The 22,566-nt window shown below is 47.6% G+C and overlaps 1 protein-coding gene across 9 annotated transcripts in view; it reads right to left on the reverse strand.

Annotated features, from left to right (window-relative positions):
* Window positions 1–22,566, reverse strand: part of Wwc1 (WW and C2 domain containing 1) — a 170,273-nt gene that overhangs the window by 30,676 nt on the left and 117,031 nt on the right. For all 9 annotated transcript variants that reach the window (XM_004836413.4, XM_087194506.1, XM_087194505.1 and 6 more), the window contains 8 exons: window positions 22,385–22,474; window positions 21,075–21,610; window positions 17,960–18,068; window positions 17,387–17,467; window positions 16,666–16,752; window positions 15,261–15,453; window positions 6,547–6,699; window positions 4,080–4,171 (listed from right to left, as the gene is read on the reverse strand). In XM_004836413.4, the coding sequence (XP_004836470.2) occupies window positions 4,080–4,171; window positions 6,547–6,699; window positions 15,261–15,453; window positions 16,666–16,752; window positions 17,387–17,467; window positions 17,960–18,068; window positions 21,075–21,610; window positions 22,385–22,474 (1,341 nt within the window). The remainder of the gene's footprint in view (window positions 1–4,079; window positions 4,172–6,546; window positions 6,700–15,260; window positions 15,454–16,665; window positions 16,753–17,386; window positions 17,468–17,959; window positions 18,069–21,074; window positions 21,611–22,384; window positions 22,475–22,566) is intronic.

Raw genomic sequence — 22,566 nt, forward strand, 5'->3', positions numbered from 1 at the left:
CAGTTGTTGCTGGAGGGAGCATTTACTATGCTGGTACCATCTTATTTAAAAACTATTCTACTCCCAGTACCAAAAAATAAAATAAAATAAAATAAAAACTATTCTACTATGTCTACTAAAATGTAAAGCACATGAGTCCTGGGACCCAGCAATGCCGCTCACTGACATCTGCCACTGACACCCACTCACCCACAAGTTCCCAAGGGGGCAAAATGAAGATTTTTCCCTCTTGCAGGGATTTATAAACAGATTCACCTAAATTTTCTAATACTCTTAATTCTGTTTTGCTTCTGGATCTTTAAAAAAATGTTTTCCTATTATATGAACTGAAGAAACCCAAATACTGTAAATAGAGGGGGTAACAATGACATTGAGGGTCTTGGTGCTGAAGGAGGAGCGTAACTTGGAACAGAGAGCTGGTGTGCAAGGGACCCCCACCTGGGAGCCCACAGCTAAGCAGGCCCAGAAGGCTGGCACTCAGGACCAAAGCAGGCTCGGCCTGGGGGCAGGGGCCGCAGATGGACAGACCTGCTAGAGCAGCACAGGGATCCCAGCCCTCTTTGTAAGTCAGAAGCTGGGAGGTTTGAATGGCAGGGGGTGGGGAGATGGGGGCCACAAAGGGAGAAAGAACAGAAGGTGGTTGCTAGGATATGGCTTGAAAAGTCTCAGCATGAGCTTGGAATTTGGTAAGAGCCACTGATCTTGTGCCAGGGTTTTAGGAGACAGGTCCTGGGCCTATTTCTGGCACCAGACCTTCGCCCATGTGAACTATAGTTGGGTGTAGCACAGCAGTGCCAGAGAGGGACAGCAAAGGAGCAGGAGAGAGAAAGAGATTAAGACAATGTGGAGAACCCTAAAACAAACAAAGGGACATACAAAAATTCCAGGAACCTCACTATACTCTTTTATCACATGAAGAAATAGTAAAAGAATAAAATGGGACTCAACAAACCACAGCCTGTGAACCAAATCTGGCCTGCTGCTTTTTTTTTTTTTTCTGGACAGTTCAAGCTATGAATGGTTTTTGTATTTTTAAATGGCTGCAAAAAAAACCAAAAGGAGAATAATTCATGACAGGTGCAAGTGATATGAAATGCAAATTTCAGTCTCTGGAAATGAAGCATCAATGGAACCCAGACACGGTCACTTGTTTCCCTGATGTTTATGGCTGCTTTTACACTGCAGAAGCACACTTGAGTAAACATGCCAGATGCAGCCGGTGAAGTGGACAGTATTTACTATTGGCTGTTTCCAGAAAACATTTGGCAGGGCCAGAAATTTAGCTCAGTGATTCCGCCACCTGCCTTGCAAGCAGAAGGTCCCGAGTTCGATCTCCGGTACCAAAAAACAAAACAAAACAAAACAAACCATTTGGCGATCTCTGGAGTCAAACCTATTAAGGGAAGCCTCCATCTGAGACTAAATATATAATTGGAGGGCATAACAATAATAATATGAAAGTTACCAACTGCTTCCTCTGGGTCAGAGTCTGTGTTAAGTACTTATCACGCATAATTGTATTGAATCTGTAGGATACTCCAAGGCATAGTGGCTGATTTTTAAATCTGTTTCACTGATGAGGAATCAGAGGTTTAGAGTTCTGGTTCTCAGTCCAGGCTGCACAAGAGAATCACCCACAGATCGATTAAACCTCCTAATGCTAGGATCACCCTAGCCCCAGGACTCCACAGGAAGTTGGCTGAGCCAGCCTCCAAATCCGTATCTGAGTGAACTCACAGCCCCTGTACTTCAGGCTATGTACTTTCTCCAAAGAGCAGGATCCTCCAGCTGTGGCCACTTCTTAGGTGGGAGTTACCCTGTTGCTTTCCAGAGGTCAGTTAGCAGTTTTGCTTCTCTTTTTCCTATAATACTTTCTATCATGTATCGCATGCCTGCTGTATGCATTGCATTTAATCTTCACCAGTGGCTTCCCCTACTCATCTCCTGTAACCCTATAGAGTCAGTATTGTCTCCCAGCTTGTAGGTGAGGCTCGGGCAAGGTGAGAATGAGTTGGGCACAGTTGAATGGAGGAAGCAAACACTAGGCTCCCACAGTAATAGTAATGCTCTGCCTCCTGGTTTGGGTGCTGGTAGTTTGGCTCCTGAAAATTCACTGAGCTGTGTACATTACATGAACTTTTCCATACGTACGTTATACTGTGAATATATTACAATAAAAGTTACATGCAAACCTTTATTACACAATAGCTGAGATTCACAATAGGTGAGATATGCGATCATGGCTATTTAAGTGTCCATCAACTATTGAATGGATAAAGAAAATATGATTTTCTATATATATGAATGCTTTATATATATAAGTGGAATACTGTTCAGGTATAAATCTTGTCATCTGTGAACACATGGATGGACCTGGAGGTTATTATGTTAGGAGAAAGAAGGCAGGTACAGAATGACAAATACTATACAGTATGTGTGCTTCCATTTGTCTATGAAATATAACACAGTCAATCTCATAAAAGAAAAAAGTAGAACTGTGGTTACCTGAGGCTGAAGAGGGGAGAGTGAGGGGGAAATGGAGAGAGATTGGTCCATGGTATAACATTTCCATCAGCTAGGAGGAATAAGTCCTTGCATGCTACTGAAAGTAGGATGGCCACAGTCAATGTGCCAGAATGGCTGTAAGAGAGGATTCTGAATGTTTCAGCATAAAGGAACAATGAAAGTTTGAGGTGATAGATTTTAGCCTGTGATCATGACACAATGTATACATGCATCAAAACGTGATACTGTGTCCCATACATTTGTACAATTATGTCCACTAAAAAATTAAAATTGTGTTAAGATTATACAAAAAATGAAGCAGGATCCAAGCCCTGGTGTATATTACAGCTTGTTTGTGCTACTCAGAACTGAACCCAGGGCCTTTATACTGAGCTACATCCCAGCCCTTTTTCAATTTTTATTTTTGTTTTGAGACAGGGTTATGCTAAGTCACTAAATTGACCAAATTAGTCAGGTTTGAATTTGCGATCTGCCTGCTTCAGCCTCCCAGAGTGCTGGGATTACAGGTGAGCACCACCGCTCCTGGAGGTCACTGTTTCTTAAAGTGTGTGATGGGACCTTTCTGTCTGTATGCAAGGAATTAAGCAGCACTGAACCACAGAGCGAGAACACTGTATCCTTTTCGGTTCTTTCCAGACATTCTGATTCCATCAAGGAGAAAGCCCCTCTGGCATAGCACTTCGTGAACATTGCTACAACACTTGCTCACTTCCTTTTTAGTACAGAGAGAGAAGCTTTCAGGCTTAGCAAGCAATTTCTCTAGCTAGACGTCAATGACACTTTTATTTTCATTACACTAAATTTTCCACAGCTACCTTCTGAGGCAGACTCGGCTCACAGCCTACCCAACATCCATCCTCACTTTTTTCCTTAGTAAGAGCAACTCGAGTTTGGTACCCAGTCAGTGGCCCTCATTTCCCAATGTCCCTTGCAGCTAGACAGGCCAAGAAGCCAATGAGAAGCCAATGAGAAGCTGTGCGCCATTTTGAGAAACATCTCTTGGTTAAAGGTGCACAAACTCACTCCCATCTCTTCTTGTTCCTGCCTGACGGCCACCTGATTGGTGCAGCCAACTCGGGCTATAAAGCAGCCTTGATAACGGAAGCCTCACGGTGAAAACAGCACTGCAGATACAGAGGAGGAGCCTGGGTTCCAGGAACCAAATTCAACTGCTTCTTCCAATTCTTCATTTTAAGTCAGAAAAGACCTTCTACGTACAACTGGAATTTCTGCTCTCTGATCCTAGCTGTCAAATGCATTCCTTACTGAAGAATCTTGTATTGATGGCAAAGGATACAAATCTTCCTTTTATCGTAATATCAAATCCAGTTAATTTTTTTAAAAACCAAAATAAGTGTTGGTGCATCGAGAAAATAACATTAGGCATGATCCTGCGTGGGTGATTCATGGAATGCAAAATGACAAATTGGGAAGGGAATTTAGGAACCACTGTCCCTGGCTCTCCTGTCTCTTGCCTGCAGAGATTCTCTTGGTTGCCCTGGGGTCTGGGGAGCTCATCCCTGAGACTGGTCCAAGCCAAGACACTCACTCACCAGCTGTCTTCCAATGTCTGTGTGCTGCTTCTTCCCTCCTGCCTCTTTTCCAGCTCCACCGCTGTCTGTTCCAACAGGGCAGACACAGCATCCTGCAGAGACAAAGGCTGAAGGGTCAGCTGTGGCTTCATGGACTGGCCCCCATGGAATGAGCGCAAAGCGGAAGATCAGAGTAGTCAAGTATCTCACCCAAGGTCACATAAAAGATCCACAGTCTTCTTTCCTCTAACTGGCAGCTCGCCAGGGAAATCACTCCTGCATGAGTGGACCTACTCAGCAGCATTTTGGAAGACAGCTATGTTCAGCAGATAGGGAATTACAGTTGGGACAGTAAGGAGACCGTGGAGACCAAAGGGTGATCCATCAATAACACAATACAAGGAGGACTAGGAGGAAAGCGAGCATTGTGTGTCTGGGAACACAGAAGCAGGCTGCAGTCAGGGAAGGCTTCCCGGAGGAAAACATCTACACAGTGTCTTCGTGAGGAAGCTTGTGGGACTTGAAGGAATTATCTAAACTCTCTGAGACTCAGTTTCTTCTAGTAACTACTAGAGAAGGTCACTATGAAGTTCAGCTGATCTGAACTATACAAGGTATGCAGAAAAGGCCCCAGCACATAGTCGGCACTCAGTAAGCAGCAGGTGATGTAGACAAAAACCTCTGGTTTCCTGAACACCTGATGAATCTGCAGTGACGCTGAGTAGTGTGGGGAAGAGCCTGGGGAACTCCTGATGCTTTCTTTTCAGAGAAGGAAGAAGGAACTAATAGCAACTGAGTCCTGGTTATGCCAAGTACAAAGACAGATTACATGCAGCATCTTATTTAATCATGTAGCCACCAGGATAGGTTGGGATTACCGCTCCCTTGGGATATGGCAAGGAGGAAACTAGTGTGCTAGGGTCAATGTTACTTTCCCAAGGTCATGTTCTAGAAAGGAGAGGCGTCCTCAAGACTTCACCAGCTCGCTGTCTCCTTTCTGGAGAGAGAGAGTCCTGGGTTTGTGACTAGCTTTGTTGCTTATTGGGTGAATGTCTTCATGGAGCTGGGTTAATCTGTTTCAGCCTTGGTATACTGCACATAATAAACGGGACAAAGATGGATGTGAAAGGTGTAGAGATGATGATGATGGGAAAAAAGGGAGAAGGAGGAAGAAGAGAAAAAGGAAACGGACTTAATCCTTATCCTTATCTTTACCTAAATGACACAGCCCATGCCTTCCACTGAAGTTCTGGGCAGTGACTGTCCAAAGTCTACAGAGAGAAGACCTAGGGTAGACTTAGAAGACTACCTGACCGCCCCCTCCCCAGCCGACTCTGGATGTGGTCAAGACCCTGCAGGGGCCGCTTCCTGTCTCCACCGAGGCCTGGCCAGGCTGTTGGCCAGTAGGTGTGGGCCTTGCAAGGTCAGGGAATAGTTTAAGGATAGTGTCAGACTAAAGTATACTGCAGTAAAACAAATATATTTTTTTCAGAGATAGGCAAATATAAAATTTTCAGGAACCTCAAAAATAATAATGGAACAATTGCTGTTTATTAAACCCTTATATCACATGCTCTTTTCTTTTTTTGTTTGTTTCCTTCTTTAGGTTTTGGGTTTTTTGTTTGTTTGCTTTTGGGTTTTTCTGAGAGGTCTATGTAGCGAAGGCTGGCCTTGAACTATATAGCCCACCTTCTTGCCACAGCCTCCCAAGCGCCGGGATTACAGGCGTGGACCACCACACTCAGCCTACGTTTTGGTTTTCTGAGATGTCTGAGATGGATCCCACTATGTACCCCAGGGTGGCCTTGAACTAGTGGTTCTCCTGCCTCGGCCTCCTGAGTGCTGGGATTAGAGGTGTGCACCATCATGCCTGACAACACAAAGTGCTGTTTACATGGGTTTCTTCAAAGCCTCATAACAACTTTGAAAGGCTCAAATTAGACACAAAAACCACCACAGAGGCTCAGAGAGGTGACATGCCTGACTCCTGTAGCCCAACCAGGCATCTTGTAACTGTCCTTCCCTTGACTTCCTGCTGCCTCTCATATACTTTCCACAATGGACTTCACACCAGTGTTTCAAGAAAGATTAATTTACTGCCTTCCAGTCTTGTCCTTCCTTCTCTACTTCGTTTCTCCTTTTTTTGGCAGCTCTGAGAATGGAATCTAGGGTCCTGCACTTATAGACAAATGCCCTTCCACTGACCTACAGCCCTCAGTCCTTGTACTTCATTTTTTACTAACTGTGAATTAAGGTTTTTATTAGGCAAGAGATAACAGGAAAGCAAAATACAGAAGCAGAAAGTGCAAGCTGCAGATGTGGAGTGCCCTGGCTCTGCGGAAAGAGCCCTCCCCAAGCTCTTCAGCCCCTCTTGCTGCATCAGCATCAGCTTCTACCTGACCAGCAGTCTCCATCCAGGAGGGGCTTTCGCTCCACCCATCCGGGTGCTGCACATGTGCAGGGTTCGTACAAACCGAGCGGGGCTCACCGTGCTCTCAGGCCCTGCAGTGGGGCCTGTGGCTCCCACCAGCTTGGGCTCCCTGCTCTGTTTCTTCAAGTATTTGTAGCTCAGGAGGTTGTACCAGCGAGTCGACCTCTCCCCGGACCGGCAGACCTCAGCCAGGCTGATCTGGGCACCTCCCTGTTGGGGATGGAGGAGAGCAGAGTATGAGTCAATGTCCTAAGAATTGAGCTCTGGGGACAATGTGGAAAACACCACGGCAGGTAAGATAGGGGCTCCCTGGGAAGAGAAAAGAACTGAGTGTTAATTATTTCCAGTAACTTAATCATTTATTGGCTCACTCATTCATAAAACCTTTTCTTTGTTGTTTTGAGACAGGGTCTTGCCACGCTGAACAGGCTAGACTTGAACTCCTAGGCTCAAGTCTTCTGAGGTAGGATTACAGGTGTGTGCTGAAGACTTAACTCAGGACCCTGTGCATCCTAAACCTGTACTCTACCATTGAACTACATCCCAAGCCTTCACTTGCCAAATAGATGCTTTACTAAGCATCTATCCTGTTATCTTTTTTAAAAACTGTAATTAAAAAACCCCACATGACATAAATGTATCATCTTTTATTTGAAGCATACCATTCCATAGTATTAAGCATACTCACACTGTTGTGAAACAGATCTCTAGAACTTTTTAATCTTACAAATCTGAAATTTTGTATTTGTTAAACAGCTCCCCCTTCGCTCTTTCCCTCGGCCCCTGGTAATCTCATTCTTCTGTTTCTATGAACTTTACTACTTTTGATACTTCCTATGCAATCATATTCCATTGCATGTATATACACTACTTTTTATCCATCTTATGGACATTTGAGTTACTTCTACCTATTATGAAGTGCTGCTATAACTTGAATGCGAAAATATTTCTCTGAGACCCTGCTTGAATATACATCCAGAAGTAGGATTGCTGGTTCATATGGTTTGTTATTTTTATTTATTTATTTATTTTTCTGATACGTAGTCTGGCTATGAGATTCAGGCTGGCCTTGAACTCATCATGTAGCCCAGGCTGGTCTTGAACTTGTGGTGATCCTCCTGCCTCAGCCTCCCAAATGCTGGGAATTATAGGCATGCACCATCATGCCTGTGATGGATGATATGGTAACCCTGTTTTTAATTTTTTGAGGGTCTTCTATACTGTCTTTCCATACTGTTTTTCACATTGTAACACCACAAACAATGCACTAGAGTTCCAGTTTCGATATATCTACACTAATAATTATTTTCTGTGTGGGTTTTTGATAGCCATCAGGCTCATGGGTATAAGATGGCATCTCCGTGGTTATAACTTGTATTTCTTGGATGATTAGTGATTGTGAGCATCTGTTCAGGTGCATGTTGCCATTTGTATATCACCCTTGGAGAAATGTCTATTCAATTTCTTTGTCCTTTTCTTAGTTGAGTTGATTTTTTTAGCATTGAGTACCCTTCCCATGCTAGTCATACTTGGCATTAAGTTTTGTGATGGTTCCCACAAGGTCCCACTTTCTAGGAACTATCATTCTCCAAGCAACTCAACATCAACCAAGTAAGGACAAGTGAGCTGAAAAACCATCTATCATTCCTCCCATACCAAATCTACAAAGATCTAAAAAGCTGACACAACAAGTTGTTAGTAAGGGTATGAGGAAACAGCTAATCTCTCACCTTCCTGGTGGGAATGTAAAATAGCAGAAACCTTAGGGAAGGAATGTGGCAACATTTAGACAAAACATGGGTGCCTTTTGCTCTTGGACCCAGCAATCTTCCGTGTAAATGTCTATTCCATAGATACTCCTGCACAAGTACAAAATAAACCAGAAACAAGAATGTTTGTTTTGGTTCCCTCTGTAATAACAAGATTTGAAATAAAGGTCCACCAAATGGAATATTATATAGTTATGTCAAAGATGAGTTCTTTGTCCTGATGCAGAGAGACCATCAGGGTATATTGTTAAGGGAAAAAACTGAATGGAACAGAACAGAACATTCAGTATGATTTTTTTTGTATAAGAAATGAAAAACAGAAGATAATTTTATCGCACCATGTTTGAGGTGCGGGGTGGGGGTGGGGTAAATGCTGATCAATAATCATCTGTGAAACAGGAAACATCAGAAAGAAGAAACAATCAAAATGGCTCCTTATCTAAGGTAGATGGGAGGGAAGGGGAAGAGCTGGATTTCTCATTAGCAAGTCCTTCTTAGAGTTTTTCTTTGAATCATATATGAGAAAACGAGCTCCAACAAATTAACCTATTAAATATAACCCCATAGAGAAAGGAATTAATTCAAGTAATTTAATATTTTTTCCTGAACATCCTTAGTTGAAAGACCTATAAACTAACTTTAATATTCCTCAGAGGTTTAATTTTGTAACTAGGTCCTTTTTTTGAAGAGCTCTTGTCAGATTAGGGATTTAACTCATTGCCCCCCGCCCCTACACCCTTTGCTTCTTTACCACACACCAGTGACTGTGTCAAAGTGAGCCTGTAGCCAGTCCATGGCTCACGATGGCACCTAGGTTGAAGAAAGGACTTTTAAGTGATTTACCTTTGAGCTAAATCCTCAGCTTTTTAAAAAAAAAATTGAGACAGGGTCTAAGTTGTCCAGGGTAGCCTCAAACTTGCAATTCTCTAGCCTCAAGCTTCTCAAGGAACTGGGACTGCAGAGGTGCACTGCTTTGCCTGGCAGGGAAGTGTTCTTCAATTCACTTGACAGCCTCCCTTCTAGTTTCTCCTTCTATAGGCTGAGCATTTCTAATCCAAAAATCCATAAACCAAAGTACTCCAAATTCCAAAACTTCATGAACATGAACATGATGCCATAAGTGGAAAATTCCACATCATTTTGAAGGCACAAAAAATTTTTTAGAATATTCTGTAAAATTACCTTCAGGCTATGTGTATAAGGTGTATATGAAACCAATAATTTTCCTGTTTAGACTTGGGTCCTATCTTCATTTGTATCTTACTATGCAGATACAAATATTTCAAAATCTGAAAACATATGAAATCTAAGGCATTTCTAGTCTTTAGTAATTTGGATAGGGATGCTCAACCTGCATCAGAGCACGGTATGGACGATGCTAAATCTGAGTGGCTACAGGTTATTTCTGGGAGGACAAGGTTGAGCAGGGAGGAAGCCAGTCTAATATGATACATTCCTTGTGTGGTATCAGCCTCTCCCTCTGGAAAGTAGGGGGAATAGCTCCTACCTGTAGAGCTATTGGGAAGATTATAGTCAATTCAGGTGTTAAACATTTGAAGTATTGTAGGTACCAGAATAAAGGTAAATATACACAAACGTGTGTATTAATCATCTATTCATTTAACAAATATTCTTTGAGCCCTTCACAGTCTCTGCAGCCAGAGAAATAGGTAGTACATGATTCTTACCCAGGGGGCTCATGGTTTCTTGGGAGAACAAACACAGTGGATACTATAATTCAGAACAGCTACAAGGGGGAGGGACCATAAAAGAGCTTTGAGGTATGATACCTAGATCACATTATTAGTAAGTCTAACAAGATATACTAGCTCCAGGGGCTGGTTCATAGGTATAACTATCATTTACTTCTGCAAACTAGATGAAAGGCACTTGTATACACTCAGTCATTCATCTATCGAACACATACAAATTTACCAAATAGCCTCTAATTGCAAGGCACTGCTCTGGGTGCTGAGGATACAGCAGGATTTAAAGTACAGATGAAGGGCCGGGGATTTAGCTCAGTGGTTCTGCTGCCTGCCTCGAAAGCGCTAGGTCCTGAGTTCAATCCCTGGTACCAAAAAATAAAATAAAATAAAATAAAATAAAGTACAGATGAAAACCCCTGCCCTCATGAGCTGACTTTCAAGTCTGAGAGAATTACATAAGCAAATCAATAAGCAAACTCTATATTGTGTTTCATTGAAGATGTTATCAGTTATAATGTACATTATTATTTTATGCACCGCTAAGGAAAAGAGTTGCCAATTAAGCTGTCACTGCCACCGCGAATAAACTGCACCTTGGTAAAATGTGAAGATAACATGTACCCTAAATTCTGTGAGATACAGGTAAATATTAGGTGAAAAAAAATTGCTATAGAGAAAAATAATCCAAGGAGAGGAGACAGAAGGGAACTAGATGGTGGAGAGGGGAATAGGACTTCAAAGAGCCAGGAAGGAAGACCACTGTGAGGTGACATCAGGGTGGATTCCAGAATGAGGTGAGGGGCTAGTCCTGCTATGCCCATTGGGAAGAAGGGAATTCTAGCCAGGGGCCACAGCAAAAGCCTCCATGAGAGAATGTGCTGGGTATTCAAGGAGAACAAAGAGGCTAGTGGAAGAGTTCTAGGGATGAACTCAGAGGGAGAAGAAGGGGTCAAATGCTAGAGGTTCGCTGAGGCCAGGCCAGACAGCCAGGTGTGGACACAAGGTAGAGACAGCCATCCTGAGGTTTCCTAGGGATACGCCATGGACTGACTGGCAGTTACGGAGTCTCACTCTGGCTACTGGGAAAGAAAGGAAGAGAGAAAAAGACAGAAGTGAGGAGACCCAGGAGGAGACTGCTGCAATCATGCAGACAGGAGGTGACAGAGGACTTGGGTCAGGGGATGATGGGAGAAGCAGATGGAGCCTGGGACCTTTAGGAGGGGAAGCTGAAGGATGGGGCGTGGAAGAAGAGAGTGGTCACGGGGCTGCCATCCACCGAGACAGTGAAGACAGGACAACATGTCAGGGACACTCTTGAGGCCACCCTGATTTGAGGTGCTCATGAAATGTGTAACAGAAGATGTGGAATAGGAGCAGAGATACGAAGTTGGGGAACAGTAGAGAGGCCCAGACTGGAGGCGTACACCAAGGAAAGTGTTTGAAGCTGGGCAAGAGGGTAAGATGACCAAGGAAGTGATGAGGAAAGGAGGAGAGCACAGACAGGTCAGGGGAATGAGGCAGAATCAGCACCCAAGACCCAGGGAAAAGCTAGTCACCTGCGAAGAACATTAGGAGAGAGAGGTGTTGGGGAAGCTAAGGGAAAAGCCTATCAAGAAAGATAAGGCAAAGAATTGGCCCAGGGCAGCGGACAGGCCAGGGCCATGGGAGAAATAAGGACGCTGGTGTATCAGGAGTCTGGATCCCGTTGAGGAGAGAAAGCTGAAGACGGAAGAGAGAGCGAGAGAACGACTGTTATAGTGACGTCCTGGAGAGGGAGGGGGTGGAGAGGCTGCCAGTGGGCAGGAGCGCGAAGGTCCATCCTTACAGACTGGAGGAACAGTGGGCGCCGTAAAAGCAGCTACCCGTGGGGTGGGCCGGTGAGCGCTCTTTTCAGACTCCTCCACTCCCTCACCGAGAGAAGAAGGGCGAACTAGACGCTGTGTAAGTGGCAGAGAAAACGGGCCAGGCAGCTGCTGTCTGATAGCTAGGCACCATGTGTGGCTTGCAGGACAACCGCAATGACAATTTTTAAAGGGTGCCACCCAGTGTAGCCCTGTGTGCTGTTGTCCAGTTGCACAGGTGGGGAGGAGGAGGGGCAGAGTTTATTTGACAGGGCTGGGGTTTTGGCAAGTGAGTACAGACAAGGCACAAGGAACAAGGGAGCTGTTGTAATGGCCAACTACGGGGCCTGGCAAGCAGGCTGCATTGACAGAGCCTGAGCTGCATGACACACGGCTTAGCGGCCAAGTAGTAGGTGGAGCACATGGTAGAACTCTGGCCTGTGGAAGGCAGCCCACACATTCCGCTCAGTCCATAATCTAGGTCCTTCAGAGGGGGCATAGCACAAAGGAAGCCAAGTCTGTGCTGCAGTCCAAGCTTGTCCACCTACTTGCTAGATGACCTGGTAGGTCACCCAGCCTTCCAGGTCCTTGATCCCTCATCTGTACAATGGAGGCCATGTGGGTACTCACGCTGAGGATTAAATGAGATGCTGCACACAGAGCTCCTGGCCCACAGGAGACTCAAAGACAGTGCTCACCGCGGGCACTGTTGCTGCTGCCTCTTTGATTAAATGGCTTGAAATAGTCTGGGGATTTCACAGACCCATCAATGCAGGGAGACTCCTCATGGGAGCAGACAAACCCTTTCTCCCTCCTGTCTCACTTCCTTTCCTCCCACAGCTACCAAAACACAACAGCCTGACACTCCATGTCCCTGCTATGTGCGGGAAAGGTGGCCTCCCATTGGTCATGGACAGAGCCAAGCCACAGAGAGATGAGCGCTTTGGCTGCTGCCATGGCAACCAGCAATGGCCAGACTTCAATTAAGGAGGAGGAATAAAAGGCATCCACTTAGGGGAGGAAAACAGGATTGAGTCTCTTCTCATTTAAGAATGCCCAGGGCTGAGGAAATGCTTCAATGGAGGAGCCTGGGTTTGGAAAAGCTCTTGGCTTTTTCGTTCAATATCCACCATGCTTGCTGAACCCTTTCAGTCACCATCCCCACCTGTGGCCTCCAGGTGAGCCCTGTACAGACAGGGACAACAGAGAGGGGCTGATGTGTCTTCCAACATGGACCTGCTTGGGTAAAGTATCGCTTCTGCAACTTTCCAACTTTAGGGAACGTCTTTCACCTCTTTGTGATCAGCTTCCCTGCTAGTACATAATACCTATTTTACCAAACTGGAAGGAGGGTCAATGGAGATAATGCACTCAGGAACTTAGCTCAGTGCCTACCACATCAATTACATCCTCCTGACATTCACACTGTTTTCCTGACAGCAGTAACACCATCAATGGCAGTGGCGCTGTTGCAGCCTCAGCTGGGCAGGAAAGGGAAGGGGTTGGATGTCCAGTGAGCACTTTGCATGTGCCCACACTTTGACACTCTACATCCTCACTGCACCACGAGTGACCCAGGGATGGGCAGGACTGGGATAACCCGAGAGGCTTGTTAGAAACACAGACTCTCAGGCCCCGCCCCAGACTTGTTGAATCAGTCAAAACCTACGTGTAAACCAGGGCTCCGGGCACCTTGTGTGCATGCACATTACAGGCAGAGAACTAGTGTTTTAGTGGTTCATTGAATCCTTGAGAACAGCCTGCAAGGCAGGCAGTACGAGCTGGATTTTACACATAAAGAACTGAGACTGAGGAATGAACATGAAGCGACAGGGCAGGAAGGGTAGTCCTGATGACTGGGCTTTCGGCTCAACATTCTGAGAATGTGATGCTATAATCCCAAGACAGAGAAGGGTTTTCTAGCCAGAGCAGAGCCAGGGAAGGCTGGACAGCTCAGAGGCTCCTCACTGCAGTCAAGGCCTGAGGTTCAACCCAGAAGAAAGGAGAACAGCCTGCTAGGATGCAGGGACCACCACTGCCACTCTACCAGCCTGCAGACACGGAGCAGGAAGGAGGCTCAGATGGACATGAATTCCAGGTCTCCCCTCTGCATGGGCTCCACGTTATTCTGTCACCGCAGCACTCAGTTCCAGCATGGCCCTCATCACACCTTGTTTCCATGTTAGCTATCAAAGTGGCTCCTTGTTGAAGTAGTTCCCCCACAGGATCCCCCTCGCCCAACCCGGGGTGGGCACCTAAGGGACTCCTGATAGAGACTTGAGTGAGCAGGGCTCCCCTTTGCACCCACACTGACCTCTCACTAAAACCTGCTAAGGCCTAAGCACCGGCAGGGTTAACAGAGCCCTTTACTTCCTGTAACTCATTCGTACATCACAAGCTTGAGTTAACTGTAAATCCTCCTCCTCCACCTGATAAGACTGGACAACATCCATCTGCACTTAGGTTTGCCTGTCTCGCTGGGCACAAACATACACAACTTCATCTCTAATTCTGATGGGCCAGTGCAGGGAGGGGGAGGAAAGGGGAGGGGAAGGGAAGGAGGGGGAGGAACAGCAGCAGCTCTGCTATAGAAAGGGACCAGCAATGGCCCAATGGAATGAGAACCTATTGTGCATCAGACTCTTAGATGCTTTATACGAATTGTCTCATTTAATCCTTCTAATGACCCTTCTGGAGGCACAGGGAGGCACTATTCATGTATCACAGATGAGAAGGATGAAGATGGGAGATGTTAAATGACTTACCCAAGGACAGCCAGCTATACAAAAAGTGGTAAAGGTGGGATTGGAATGTGGGTTTGTGTCTCTTGTCTAGTCTCTAATGCACCACAGTAAAGCTGAGGCAATGTTTAGCATCTCCCAGCACCTCTCGGGTCTACTCTTTTTTTTTTTTTTGAAACAGGGTTTCACTGTGTAGTCCAGGCTGGCCTCAAACTTGGAGCAATCCTCCTGCGTCAGCCTCCCGAGTGCTGGGATTACAGGGATGTGCCACCCTTCCTGGCTCAGGTCTACTCTTTTCTGAAAGGAGCTCCCCACTCACCATCAGTCTGAGAACACAGTTTCTCGAGGAGTCATCTCTGCCTATAACCCAAGATGAGTCAGGTTCTCAACGTCAACCTGTATTGCTTTCACATCTTTTCTTTTCCTGTTTTTTTTCTTTGTGGTATGGGGATTTAACTCAGGACCTGGTGCATGCTAGGCAAGCGCTCTATTACTGGCCTATATCCCCAGACCTTTTTTGATTTTTGAGACAAGGTCTGGCTAAATTGCCCAGGCTGGCCTTGAACTTGCAATCCTCTTGCCTCAGCTTCCCAAGAAGATATGCACCACTGTGCCTAGCTTCTCCTTCAAATCTTCTAAAACCCAGGGTGGACCAATCCCTAGAAAGGCTGAAGGCCAGGTGGACAGACAGACTGACGAAGCAGCCCTCACCAGGGACTCCTCCACATGGCTCTGATCAGTGGTGCAGACATCGACTCGTAAGGTCTTCTGGTGAAGGGCCGGGTAGGACATGGACACCCAGAATGCCTCATTGAACACGAGGCTGTCAGAGGCGTCCAGGGGCCGGGTCCGAAACAGGCAGGTGGTGCTTTCAGAGCAGGGAAGGACAGCCACACGGATGTTCCTACAGGGGGACAGAACCACAGGAGAGCTGGGGTCAGCCAGGGTGGAGGCTGATGTGTGGGGTTCAACAGCTGTTGATATCCCCCAAAAAACAGTAGCGGAAGAATTTGCAGAATGTCTCCAAACATTATGCAGGTATTTGTGAGGGGCGTGGGAAGGGCCTCAGACAGCTCTTCCTATCCCTGGATCCTGAAATCCCCAGAATTTCAAAGCCTGTAGAGCGGTGCACAAACTCTGTGTACTGGGGGGGGGGGGGGTCATAGAGGGTTCCTTGGTAACACTGAGGAGTCAGGGGAATTGAACCCCTTAGACGCCCAAAGGAGAATGCCATACCCCACGCAGAGACGTATCTGACAGTCCTAACAAAACTACAGACGCATTCATTCTCGGACCCAGACACCACCCTTGGGCATTATCCCACAGATGTGCCTGCAAACGTACCAACAAGGTACAGGAAAGATTATTTGTCCCGGCACTGTTTACATGGGCAAGGGCTGGAAACCACCCAAGGGACCTACGTTGGCTTCCTCCTGTGGTCTGCTTTTCCACGTCTCCCCTTCTTTCCACACCCACCCCCCACTGGCTGGATGTAGCTCCTGGTGCTGTCCTCTAGGCCAGTGGTGGTGAGCCCAGGGCACGTGCGCTACAGCAGGCTGTCTGTATCACTGAAAGCTCTAAAAGGTTCGCCACCACTGCTCTAGACCTTATGGACCGCTACCGGAGACAGCAGGTAGGGAGATGAGTGAAATCCAACATACACTGCTCTGCAGTGGGAAGAGCAGCAGCCCATCACGCAGGTGTTTTCCGTTCAGGGAACAGTCACATCCTTGCAAGGGATGTACAGACTGGCATCGACCCTTTAAAGTGGGAGACTCATCCCTTTCTGCGTGGAATGTCTGAGCTTAGAGAAGGCAGACTACTGTGACACTTCCTCCAGGGGGCACTTTATGGGGACTGGCTCGCCACTCCAGCCCCACAGCTGGCACATAGTATCAGGATGTACGAGGGAAGCAATGGAAAATGTCCAGAGGACTTCCCAGAGTGGTTGGTGAGCTTGCCGCTGCGCGCGTGTACACGAACAGCACAGACCTTCCGCGTCATGGTCACATGCGTTAAACACTTCGAGTTGGAGCGCGACACAGCCGAAGAGTATGCCCGGGGAGGACCACGGAGGGCGAGAGGAAGATTCGCAATGGCCCAGCTCCATACTCACACTTTCCGGTCTTGCTGCAGTAACAGCGCCGAAAGGTTACTCAGCCGAATAATTAATATTGCAAACTGCTTATTCTTCTCATCATACCTGCAACGAAAGAGGGCATGTAGACTACCTGTCGGGAACACATTTCCCTCTTTCGCTCTTAATAATCCTGGGATGTGGCTGCTTTGGGAACTGTGGCGAACGACACAGTTGTGTCCTGTAGGGCTGCAGATCCAGAGCTGCCAGTCCTCTTGATTTTTAAAGACAGCCTAGGAATTTGTGTGAAATTTCCTGATATTGAAATGGTGGCAATTAATTTCTATTAAAAACACTGAAGTCATTCCCCCAGAAAAGAGAAATAACGTGCAAGTCAGCTGAATGTGGGCTGCAGCTCCAGGGTCACCTTGGGTCCAGATGGTCGGGACCTGAGTGAGGACGGAAAGCCAACAGCCAGGGCAACAAAGAACAAACCCCTGCACAGAACCGAGGGCGTCCTGCTTCTGGCCCTACTGATGTCAGTGTGCTGGTTCAAAATCTCACCTTCTCCATCCGTAAAATGGGGAGCTAGGAGGCGGGGAGGAACTGTGCCCCTTTAGCTGGGAGCCCACTGTGGTCGGCAGGGTGTGCTGGTTCTGCTTCCCTGCCTGCTTAGCCCTGAAAGTGAGAGCCACTAAAGTGCAGTGGTAAAGAGGGTGCCCCTGCAGAACCCCATAGCTCTCATCCCCCCGACACTTACTTCAGAGCAACCTGAACCCGAGTGGCACCCACCACTTCTGATTCGTCACTGTCCAATGCAGCTGCTTCTGGAGCACCCAATCTGAGAGGCAGCAGGAGAGAGGGGAGTCAGGTTGTCTGTGGCGAATGGCAACAAAGACATTTTCTGCATGTAGGACTCTAGGTGGGAAACTGGCTGGATTCTCCAGGAGGAGGAGGGTTCTACTTGGCATCTCTCCAGAACCTATTTCCTAGCATGTGCTTGGCCCCTCTCTAGAAGGGGTGTCCATTGCTCTAGTATTTGCTCCTTTAGCAAACTCTTTGCAACCCCACCCTAGAATCAGTACTCTCCAAATCCGAGCCATCTCCAGCCCGAGGACAGGCAGCAACCGTCTATGTACATCTTTGCTGTCTGCATCTTCTCATTTGTTGCCTAGCCCCCTACAGGGCTGTCAGGAAAGGTGAGGTCACTAAAAATGCCCTCCTGAGGGGGACAGCTGGGAGGTGCAAAGCCCAGACCATCTCATGGTTCTGAGCTGGCATAGTCAGAGTTCATGGCCTCCCTGGACACAGGAACCAGCATTCATGGACCCACCTCTGCACAGACGCCTCGTAGACACCACTGTCCCCAGCCACAGACTCATCGGACACTGCAGCTGAGACACAGGCCACTTTCAGGCCACATCCTTGAACTGCATTCACAGCTGGAGGAGAAGAGGGAAAAAGAAAGAAAGGGAGGTTCACAAATCAGGACAGTGTCTTTCCAGCACAACCTTGATCCACCTTCCATCACAAGATGGTCCTATCAACCACCTCTGAATTCTAAAGCAAGGTCCTGGTTTGCCTCAGGGCAAAGGAAGAGGTTGCATGTAATTTTATATTAATATCCCAGGCTCTGGGGTCAAATGCCTGGGCTCAAACACACCTCCACCACTTACTACTTTGTTACCCTGGTGTAATACACTGACTCAATCTCCTTAAACATCAGATTCCTCACTGTGAAATGGGGAAAATACTAACTCCTCAGTAGGGCTGTTGGGAGGACTCCGTGAGACATAATAGAGGACAATCTTGGTAGAGAGAGCGGTACAGGCAAAGTGCCTTGCCAAATTCATACCACTATTCTTATGGCCATTACTGTTTCTGTCACTGTGGTAATGGCTCTAGATCCTTCCCTACAACCTGGGACAAAATAATAGCCCTAAAACCTCAGAAGAGGCAAAGGAGGGACTTAGCATCTGCTGTCTCCCTCGGCCTAACCTTTCTGATCTTAATTCTGCAACTGCACTTCCCTACATGAACAGAAGTCCTTGAGATCCTCTGGCCATGGGGCTTGTAATGGAGAACTCTGCACATGGCACGCGTCCTGCCATTGCCGGGGTAATGAGCACCTATGGTATGCAGGGCCCACAGGTGGACCAGGTTCAGAGCCACAAAGATGGCAGGATAGTCCCTGCCCTCCAAGGGGTGGGGATGGGCAGAAATGAGCCTTCAAGCTCACCACATATACATCTGGGCACGCCTGGGAGAAGAACCGGGGCTGGCAGTACAAGGTGCACAGAACCCGGGAAACAGAGGCTGAGGACAGGGGTGGGTGAGGACAGCATGGGAGTCAGCAAGTGCTGGGAATGGGACAGTGGTTTTCCCAGCCTGCGTCCCATGCCTGCTGTGCCCACAGAGACCCCCGCCTTCAGACCCACACATCTCCCCTCTCTGCCTCTGCTAAACCACTTAAGGAGATTAATCTGTCTGCTGACTGAAGAGCAGCACTAATCGAGTAACCTGCTTAGCGTCTGAGCTCTGCCTCGCACAGCTGGCTATGGACGAGGCTTCTGGAGATGCCACAAAAGAAATGCGCCCAGCCCCACGTGTTACCTCTGCCCCACGAGCCTCACACCATTAGGCAGGGCCAGTGGAGGGAGTTACTTCTCAGGACCTGACTGGAGTCCAAGTGTCCTGCTGCAGCTCAATGCCCCCAATCAGAGACACTTCTTAATACTTCTTAAGCCTCGTTAGAGGTTCTGCCCACACCAACCCCTCAGGGAACAATTTGCTGAAGTTTGCCACCTGCTGTAGTAGGAGGCTTGTTATTATTTTTGTTTGAGAGCACTCAGCAAGACTCCCTTCCTGATGAAGGAACCCTAGGGATCTCTCTGCTCCTCTTCTAAAGAAAGCACTGGCACTCAGAGCCTTTGGTTAACTAGGAACCTGGCCCTCCCCAGTTTTCCAACCTGGCTTCCATTGGCTCTTGCGTATAAAGGGAGATTTCTGGGCACGAGAGCACAGCCCTGCCCACAGCTGAGATGGGGCCAGCTCCTCCTCACTGGTCTCATATGGGGCAGAGCCTGAGCCCTTTGCAGGCAGATCTGGGGATATGCAACAGAGCAGGTTCTAGGCAGGTGATCTCACTGCCAGTCCTGACCCTGCTATTGCACTGAAGTCTTTTAATTACTCTCTGCCTCACTTTATCCATCTGCAAGGAAAACTGAGAAGCCCCGTGGGAGCTTACTGAACACACTGATCTGTAAAGACCATTATGTCCACAGCCAGATGGACTTGGTGGCACCAGCAAGCACCGGGAGCATCACAAGAAGCAATGCACTGAGCTGCCTCAGGTCCTGGGGGTGCAGGTTGTGGGGGAAGACATGACAAGAAAGGCACTGGGCTCTGCAATCAGACAGACCTGGGTCCAAATCTCTGCTTCCTCTTTCATGTCTGGGTGACCTAGGGCAGAGAATGTTACCTCTCTGAATCTTCATTTCCTTATGCATGGAATGGGTAGAAGAACCCAGGCAACTTATTTTACCTACATATAATACAGCTCCAATAAATGTTAACTATTATGATTTATTGTGTAGTTGTTATTAAAGAGTTTTCTTCCTAATAAATTTAGCTGTCATCATCATTTATTTTGAAGATTCAAACTTGGATCTCAAACAATACCAGAATGTTCTTTCTGACCTCACGTGGAGAAGGAATCAGATCTGATCATTCCCAGGTTTTCCATGGAATGAGTCCCTGCTGTGTCACTTTGGTCCCTACCTCAATTAAGGTCAAATCTGATCTTCTAAACTGTCACCAGGTCTTACATGCTCAGGACTTGGCCTAATTCTCTAACAATGGTGGTGACCCCATACTTCTGACTAACAGTTTCCCAGCCCCTCTTTGGTCCCTCTTTTCTCCTCCTACTGTTTCCGAGCCTGGCTTCTTCTTATCATTCATGTCTCTACTCCATTGGCGCCTTTCTTTGCAACCTACCCTCAACTGGCAGTCCCTCTGCAAGCTGAAAGGCTCTATCACATGCCCTGAGCTATTTACTTCACAGTGCTTCTGTCTTGCTGCATGTTTATTGCCTGTACCTCCATGTGAACATAAGCTTCTTAAAAACAGGGACTGTATCCTGAGTGATACAGATCCATTAAACCCATGGTGAATAGAATCCATGTACATATATTAGTGCAAAATCTGGCATTTAGGTTTAGTACTAAACACCTGCTGAATAAATAAATCTACCAGGAAAACCCTGAGCGTAGGACCCATAACATACTGGGTTAACAGATGTCTACTGAATGAATAAACAATCTACCATGTAAAGACCTGACACACAGAAAGCAGTTGGTAAGCGTCACCATAATTACCATGTGGATGGACTCCATGCACAAAGCATCTTTTCCTCCTTGTTTCCCACCCTCCGGATATGGGCCTCCTACCTTGGCCCAGTGGCTTGCCCTCCATCCCTGGTTCCTCCAGCCGGTATCTGTCCTGGGTACTGCCACCAAGGCTCAGCTCACAAAGACTGGCACTCAGCTCTGGGTCTTCAAACTCCAGGGGGTTCAGGAAGGCGTCTCCAGCCAGGAGGGGATCGGTGATGAGAGGAGAACACGGTGGGGATGGGGAGGAGAGAGAGGAGCGTGGGGATAGGGAGGTCATAGACTTCGGGGTGCCAGAAAAGGAGCGCAGGGCCTGCAGGCGGCTGCCACCCTCAGCCTTCTGGGTCTTGGCCACCTCGTCCTCATGGATGGTGGTGATGCAGCCAGAGGGCCGGAAGCCTGTGGCCCCCTCCAGGAGCAGGAGCTCCACCTTGCTCTGCAGCTCCGAGTCCAGCTGCTCGAAGGGGTCGTAGTAGAGGTCTGTGAAGCTGGCTGAGGTGGAGGAATCCAGGCTGGAGGCAGCCAGGGAGCCTCGGCTGGAGGTGAGGGATCCCGGGCTGCTCCCTGAGGACAGGGACTGCATGCTGCTGGAGAGGCTGGCGACAGGGAGGAGAGGACAGGGAAGACACACAGGGAGATGAGCCACCTGGGACTCTGCTGAGCTGGGGGAAGCACCACGGACACCGAGAACACACGATGCCCTGGGACCCACTTCACAGCCGCCAGGGTAGGCCATGAACACCTTTTTCCCAGACACACTGAGGAGGCCCGCCAGCAGACAGTGCCACAGCTGGGACTCACACCCTGGGCAGCTGTGTGTATTGAGGACACACTTCTCCCTTCTAACTCTGCTCCTCAAATCTCTACTGGTCCCACAGCATTTTCATGATATTGTTCCACATTTGAATGCAGCCTGAAATGTTTCCTAAAATCCTTCTTGAAGTCAACTCACTCTTTTATTCTTAAAAATACTTATCTTAAAAGGAAACTTATGCTATTTCTGAAAAGCAACATCACTGTGACACACAGAAGGGAATCAATAGGAAAAACTGAAATGAGAACAGAATGCCGGTATAAAATTTCACTGATACACTGTTGCCCACTAAGGCCCAGGTCTAAATCCTACTTCTTTTGTGTCAGAGTGGGTCAGTAGGCATAAGAAACGTGTCTGTGGGCATTTGGGCACCTGACTGGGCCTTCTCAGTATGAGCAGCCCCTACAGGTGAATGACTGTGCCTGGCCACACCACGCCAGGCCCAAGCTTCTAAACACTCCTACTCAATCCACGGAGAACAAGTTACAGGCGGAGTCGGGCTGGGCCACGGGCGCATACCTGCATTCCCAGGGGCACGCCCACCACCCACACTCACCTCTTCAGCTGACAGTGCAGAGTTGCTACCTGCCGAGTTGCCTCCTCCAGTTCCCTCACCAGCTGGTTCCTCTTACTGTTTAACTTTAATCTGGAGGGAGACAGGGCACAGTGAGGATGCTCCGATCCGATTCACCCCTTCTCCTCCCATCCGCTCCCCCAAAGAAAGCACAAGCATGTGCT

This window comes from Heterocephalus glaber, unplaced genomic scaffold, assembly GCF_053883595.1.
Source record: "Heterocephalus glaber isolate CG9 unplaced genomic scaffold, H.glaber_assembly_v1.0 deba00001606, whole genome shotgun sequence".
NCBI classification, from domain to species: domain Eukaryota; kingdom Metazoa; phylum Chordata; class Mammalia; order Rodentia; family Bathyergidae; genus Heterocephalus; species Heterocephalus glaber.